This window comes from Diplotaxodon limnothrissa, linkage group LG6 (genome assembly GCF_057381915.1).
Source record: "Diplotaxodon limnothrissa isolate DT_005_m linkage group LG6, D_limnothrissa_male_GT1.1, whole genome shotgun sequence".
Taxonomy (NCBI): domain Eukaryota; kingdom Metazoa; phylum Chordata; class Actinopteri; order Cichliformes; family Cichlidae; genus Diplotaxodon; species Diplotaxodon limnothrissa.
This window is the reverse complement of record NC_140601.1, coordinates 35,196,139-35,203,274: the sequence shown is the minus strand read 5'-3', so window position 1 is coordinate 35,203,274 and position 7,136 is coordinate 35,196,139. Positions and strand designations below refer to the sequence as shown.

Genomic DNA, 7,136 nt, shown 5'->3' with positions numbered 1-7,136 from the left:
ACTCAAAGAGCTACATTAATATATTGTTGTTAGTGAAACTTTTCCAGGAATTCGAAAAGGGTCGGTGCTCGACTCCTTCAGCCGTTTGGGTTGTGCTCAAATCCCTTGCAATGAAAAGAGAACTGTCTGTGCAAACATTTGATTTAAGGAGGATATTCTTTGCACTAAAAAGGCTCAAAATGTTGGCTCAGTAAGACATTATCATTTAATATTGTTCATCTTATTAATTATTGTTATTATTGTTAGCTGGTTTCTTATGTAGACCGTGTGCTTACTTACTAAAGAGAAATCATTATATTCCTATTGTGGGTAGAGACCCATACCAGCTGATGTGTTTTAGATCTTTTTGGCATAGTGTGGAATGTGTTGAGAATAATTCACAGTTTGTGGAAGAAATGCACAACCGGAGTTGTTATTATCTACTGTGTGTCCGTACATATTGATTAGTGAGAAAGACCAGTAGAATAATGTACTGTGAAAGACCATACTCCTGTAAGAGATGCTACCTAAGTGCTTGATATTGTTTGAAGCTGAGAACAAGAGAGAACAAGAGAGAACAGATGTACTGGACTTTTGCATGATGTGTCGGTTATAATAGCGGTATAATGGATTTCCCTTGATGGGGGGAACACCTGTGGGGGTCAAAGGGGACAAGGACACCAACATAAAACAAACCTGTAGATCCTGCACTCTAATCACATCCAACACACACTAGCTCAGATATGAAAGACAATCTTACTATGCTTTTGGGATGGGGGATGAAGAGGTATGGGTTTGCAAGGCAAAGGGAAGATTTAGGGGTCAACACCAGGCTTACAGTAGGCTCTTAGTTTTTCTGATTGGTGGGAATGTCGTCTTGCTGCTTCTCCATCTTCTTGGTGGTGACTACTGTCTCCTCATAAACTTCACGCTGGGACATCTTCCCACCGGATTTGCTCTCCAGCTGCTCGTCATCCTTTCCCTCCTTCTTGGAGCTCTTGCCAGAGCTTGTGTAAATGCGGGTCTGGTAGCTGTAGCCCTGCCCAGGTCCAGCACTTATGGAGGGACTGGGATAGGTGATGCCTGTCCCGATGCGGGTCTCCTCTCCCTCCAGTAGTTTCCTGCAGAAATGGTCATAAAAAGGTGTTAGAGGAAGACATTATATAATGAGAGAGGCAAGTGGTGAGGTGTCAAGAAACATACCTGTATGCTGCAATTTCTATGTCCAGTGCCATCTTGACATTAAGCAGATCCTGATACTCCCTCAAGTGACGAGCCATCTCACTCTTTGTGGTCCTCAGCTCATTCTCCAGCTCTGCCATGCTTTCCTGAGCAGAAAATTAAAAATGAAAGTAGGCCAGAATTACATATTTTAAAAGGTGAAGACAATGTGTGTGACTACATGTCTTGCAGCAGACAGACAAAGACCTCTGTCAATCCCATTATTAAAATGGGCATGGTGTAGGCTAGAATTTGAGAAATGTATTAATAAATAGTAAATATTTTATTTTTAGTAAGAAGCTCTGGATCGAGCGTTTTCTTGTTTTAAAGTCGTTTGTTTTGTTGTTTTTTTTCTTAGAGCATTGACAGTGGGCGTTGTCAGATGCAGCTGAGCGCGCTATCCCGAAGGAACTAGTTTCAGCACCACGGACAGAGCCCGGCAAAAAACGGTTGTCCCGATCTTATTCTTGCGGTATTGTCACTAAACACTACACACATAGTAGACTATCAATTTAAATGAAACTTTTACGAGACTGCTATTTAACAGCCGAATATCATTGCAGGAGAAACCCGATGATAAGCGTAAAAAAAAAAGTAAAACAGAATTACCTGATAGTTTCCAATCTCCATATTGTGTCTGTCCTCCATCTCCCGAAGCTGCTTTTCCAGAGATTCGTTGGTTCCTCTCAGACTCTCGATCTCGATAGTCTTGGACTGCAGCTGCCTCCTGAACTCGTTCACTTCCTCCCTGCCGGCGCGGATGGCCTCGTTACTACGGTTAGCCTGCTCGGAAAGATCTGCAAACTTGCTCTTGTACCACTCCTCGGCGGACTGCAGGTTCTTTGAAGCCATGGACTCGTACTGGCTGCGAATCTCTTTGAGGGCGGAGGTGAGATCCGGCTTGGACACCTCCATTTCAACAGACACCTGTGCAGCCTGGATCATATCCGTCAGTTCGGCCACCTCCTCCTCATGCACCTTCCTGAGGAAGTTGATCTCGTCCAGGAGGGATTCCACTTTCTTCTCTAAGTCCAGGCGCACCATGGTAGCATCATCCACATCTTTTTTGAAAGCCTTGAGGGTGGCCTCCGCCTCCTCTCGGGCGCGGAACTCCTCTTCATATTTCCCCCTGAGCTTCTGCAGGTCGTCCTCAATATTATCCCTCTCGATCATCAGCTGGGACTTCTCCCCGTTCAGTTCGTCGAGCTGGGAGCGCAGTTCGCGGATCTCTTGCTGATAGAGCTCTGCCAGCCTGGACGGCTCGGTATGACGCTGTCGCAGAGCAGTCAACTCTGTTTCCAGCACTTTGTTGTGCTGCTCCAAGTTGCGCACTTTCTCGATGAACATTGCAAAGCGGTCATTAAGACCTTGCATTTGTTCCTTTTCATTAGTGCGGATGATTTTAAACTCATTGTTGAGGACGCTACTCTGTGTCAGGTCGAAGGACTCCACTGGCATAGGAGAGAAGGAGCGGCCAGACTTTCTGCTGAAAGAGCCCAGGGACGAAACGTTGCTTCGGGATAGGGAGGAGGACCGGTACCCTCCGCGAGAGGCCACGTTCATCACCGTGCGCGATGGAGAGGATGCATAACGGGGAGAATCCCCGAAAATCCTCCGGTAGGAGGAGGAGGAAAAGACTTCAGATCCGTAGCTCATCTTCGCTTGTGTGGAGACAGAGCAGAGCAGTGGGCGCGTCTCCTTTATATAGGGGTGTCGACCCAATCACTAATTAATGCCCAACGGTAACATCCGGACTTAGTTTGTTCCAGATGCGTCAGGCAGTCCACTGTGCATATGCGAATGAACAGAAATCACTCCTGTAAACTAGATTTTTCGTTGATAGGTATATTCTAAATATGACATCACTCCAGATGTGCACGGTTGACTCTATTTTTTTTTTTTTTCTTTCAGCAAATGGAACTGTCCTTTTTGGCGCAGTGGTGATGTATCCGCGTCTGATCGCTTGTTGCTTATTTAAAACAAACAGCTAACAACATGTAACAAATGTTCCGTATAAGACATCCTTTAGCAACAGTTTCCTGCAGCCCATCTTCAGCGTTTTTGTTGCTGAGAAAAATCTCTGAAAACGGAATTTCATCTAATCCGCTCCAGTCTACAAATTCTATGCTGTTTTTAATTAACGCAGAATGACGATGACGGTGCAGTTTACTTGCAAACTTACTTACTTGCAGTGCAGCCAGGTAACATCCGTAAAACACTCTTCCCCAAACCACAGTACTGACGTCATACAACACATCTGCTTGCAGTTTCCAAATAGCATCTATTTAAATAATATGACCCATTATTTTAACGCAGATCAAGAGCGAGCCCTGCGTTTTTCTTGTGTTAAACATGCGTATAACACAATGAGAAATTTGTATTTGAAAATAAATATGTTATGCATAAAATGTAGCAGGCTGCACGAAATATAATTAGAGTTAGATTTCCAAGAAAACTGTTTTAAATAATATCTAGGGTTACTCGGACTGGTTGATTGTTATTTGTTCTGTTTGGTAAAGTGTGTATATATAAAGCCTGGTCAAACAGGATCCGACTGACAGGCCTTTGCTGCCCTCTGCTGTCAAATAGCGTTACATTGCAAGCAAACTGGACTACCGAACCGTATTAACTGCCACAGTGTTTTTATTCTAGTGTGTTTAAAAATTTTAGTGCGGCACATTCACAGTGGTGTTATTATCGTGATTTGTGGCAGAGCAAGATCATTATAAGAATGATTTATAAATAGGGCCTAGTTAAATGTGTTCATTTTGGTATTATACTCTTATCATGGACCTAAGGTTTTGTTGTTTGAACTTTGAATTCCAGTTTGCTATTAAGAATTCTTTTGTTTAGTGTTTTTAGTTGAATGACTTGACTTTAAGGTGTGTCTAGTAATGCATCTGTCCTTAGTCTTAAGTTGCACAGTATGGGGTAATGGCAAGAAAGAACAGTGAAATAAAAAGTAGAAATTTACATTTAGAACAAGGGAAGAGCAAGTAATCCTCATCAGATTGAGAATAAATCTCACTAGACTAATGGTACTCCAACTGGCTATTGAGCAAGTACTAATTTCATATAGTTGGTACAAAGAAGCATGAAGAGAGATGGGGGTAGTCATGCAAGGATTAGGTTTCGGGATATCAATATTAGCGATGTGCTCATGTGTGGGGACTCAACAGTGGGAGGAAACTACTATTTAGGTAGGGACATGTCTCCATTTTGAGCTTTAGAAATATATATATTTATATGCACTTCTCTGATCTATTAATCTAAGGTGTTTGGAAAGAAAAGCGACTGGACTTCTTTATGTTTCTTGAAGATGTTTCACCTCAAATCCAAGAAGCTTCTTCAGTTCTAAGACCAAATGGTGGAGAGTCCCAAGTATTTAAGCCCTAGTGAGATACCTGGGACTTTCCACCATTTATGTGTTTATATGTATTAGCAAAGTTATTGCTAAGGTCTGAGATAATGCATAGCTGTAACTTTGATAATACATATAAACACATATTGTTGTGAGCAGTAATTAAGGCTTAACAGATTAGACAGCTTCTCTTTTTTAATATTATTAGAAACTGTTCACAGTAAAGGTCCAGTTAACTGGGAAGGGACACTGGCTCACTGTTGATGGTATCTTAGTTTTGAACATTACACAGAGCATTACACTGCAGGCATTTAACTTTACTAATTATAGCCATGGACTCTAAATCAAAACATCCTGGATTTGCTCACTTAGGACACCACATTAAATTATTATGACATTTAATAGCAAGAGTATATATGTATTGCAGGTACTTCTGCAGTGACATTCCAAGAGGAAAAAGATTGGCAAATCTGACTGCAGTATGACAGTTAGATGGATAAATATCCAAGAACAAGTCAACAAACAAAACATAAGACGGGATGGAAAAGAAATATAAAATGCATACATTAAAAATATGCATCAAAATAATGGAAAGATGATCAAAACCATGAAAAGTTTCCTGCGTGACCATTTAATAATCTGATTGTACTGGGAGCAAATGATTAGCCTACTTCTAATCTTTATTATGCTATAGGGTGAGTCTACAGGCAGAACAGTGAACTCTGAACAGTGACATTTCAGATACCCATAGCTGCATTTGTGATATCCATTTGTGATTTCACATATCTACATTTTAGTCATTACCAATCATAATTTTAATACGAGATATCACAAATGAAAAAAAATTATATCTGTTATGACTGTGCAAAACTGTCATATCCCAAACAAGATGTAATTAGTGCTTGTGTTGTTCCTAAAACAAGTGACTTTCAGATTGAATTTACTTTCTGTATTCTGTTTTACTACTTTTAACCTCTTAACACTCATCAGGTCACTTGAGTGTCATCTAGGGTTAGGGACAGGGTTTGAACTGTGTTAACATCCTTCATTTTAGACCCCTGTTTTTCCATCCATCCCCATCCATTTTCTGCTGCTTAACCATGCCTAGATTGACAAGACAGTAGTTTAAGCAGAGAAGCCCAGACCTCCTTCTGCATGGCCACCACCACCACATACAGCTCATCTGAGGGACACAAAGGTGTTCTCAACCTACCTGACAAATATATTCTCACCAGCATATCCTGGGTTTACCTGGGAACACCCTTCTGTTAGGACATGCCTGGAACACCTCACTTAGTACATGCTTAGGACACATGTTAGTCATGTGCATGAATCACCTAAGCTGGGTCTTTCCACTATATCGCCATCTTATCATGATGGAAGGATTTGTGTGCCCTAGTAAGTTATGTTGTCAGGGTATTTGCCTGTGTGGGGTCTCAGGTAAATTGGTCCTTGCTGAGGGGCCAGATGACGAAGAACTCACAATACCCCTATGAAGAAAACATCACCTAATGTAGGGCCTCTAGGCAGAGGTCCTAGATATTTTTCTTATTTTGGCTGTTCCCTTTATGAGACACTACAGCAGATCATCTACCAACACTCATCATCACATATATTAGGCTTCTCTGTGGTCTTATTAGCTATTACCAGTAATCTCTACAGTCTAAAAAAAGTCCCTACTCTCACCTCCACACTCCTGGCTTCTCCCTCACTGCCTTTGAACAAGCATTCTTCCGCTCTCAGTCTTGATGATCCACATATTTTGTTAGGTAAAGATTTTGGACCCAACGCCCTTCCTGACACAACCTTCCCCATTTATATCAGCTTGGGACCAGCACTAGTAGTACACCAGCTTGTGGCTTCAGCCCCCGTTGCCTGGCCCTGGAGGCCCTAACAGTTCAGTCCCTGGTTATTGTAACTATCCAATGGAATATGAATTTTCCTGTGTGTCAAAAACAAAACGACACCTCCAAAAGGCCAGAAAATTTGTAAAAATCAACATTTAGGAAAGGTTAACATCTTATAGTTTCAAAAGAGCTTGGAAAGAGAGTGAGTACCACGACCTGAATGATTGAGAACCTACACACACATCTTATAGTTTCTGAAAATTTGCCTATTTAGCATGTTTCAGAAACAAAAATCAACTCTAATCCTAGAATGAATGCCAATGAGCTGATGGAAATCAGGACTTTAACATCACCGAGGTTACAACCAATACATTTTCAAGGTTAGGGGTTGCAATAAAGGTAGTTATTACCTCTTTTTTATGCAATTTTCACCTGTTTGACACACCCAGTATAGAAGTTGCATATGCATATTAGACTTGCTTAGCATATTGCTAAAATCAAATATTATTATTATTATTATTATTATTATTATTATTATTATTATTATTATTATTATTGAATCGTTATGTTATATTATTTTTTTCTAAATTAATTAATTAATTTGTTATAAAGTGAAGCCTAATTCAAGTGGGGTCACGTGTTTGTGCCACGGCGCTTGATGGTCCCGCCCCTCTGTGATAGACAGAACTTAACGCCGCCCTCTGAATGTCTCATAACAGCAGCTGGCA

The 7,136-nt window shown here is 41.1% G+C and overlaps 1 protein-coding gene across 1 annotated transcript; it reads right to left on the bottom strand.

Annotated features, from left to right (window-relative positions):
* Window positions 1-826: 826 nt before the first annotated feature.
* Window positions 827-2,856, bottom strand: inab (internexin neuronal intermediate filament protein, alpha b). Its single transcript, XM_085356642.1, has 3 exons — window positions 1,810-2,856; window positions 1,183-1,307; window positions 827-1,100 (listed from the first exon to the last, which is right to left on the bottom strand). Exons 1-3 carry the CDS (start codon window positions 2,854-2,856, stop codon window positions 827-829), a joined length of 1,446 nt encoding a protein of 481 aa, XP_085212768.1.
* Between the last annotated feature and the right edge of the window lie 4,280 nt (window positions 2,857-7,136).

Excerpts from the sequence above, each read along its gene's own strand:
- inab (XM_085356642.1), bottom strand. The coding sequence starts at position 2,856 with ATGAGCTACGGATCTGAAGTCTTTTCCTCCTCCTCCTACCGGAGGATT. Across the intron at positions 1,308-1,809 it reads TGGAGATTGGAAACTATCAG|GAAAGCATGGCAGAGCTGGA; the intron begins GTAATTCTGTTT and ends TTTTCTGCTCAG. Across the intron at positions 1,101-1,182 it reads ATAGAAATTGCAGCATACAG|GAAACTACTGGAGGGAGAGG; the intron begins GTATGTTTCTTG and ends CCATTTCTGCAG.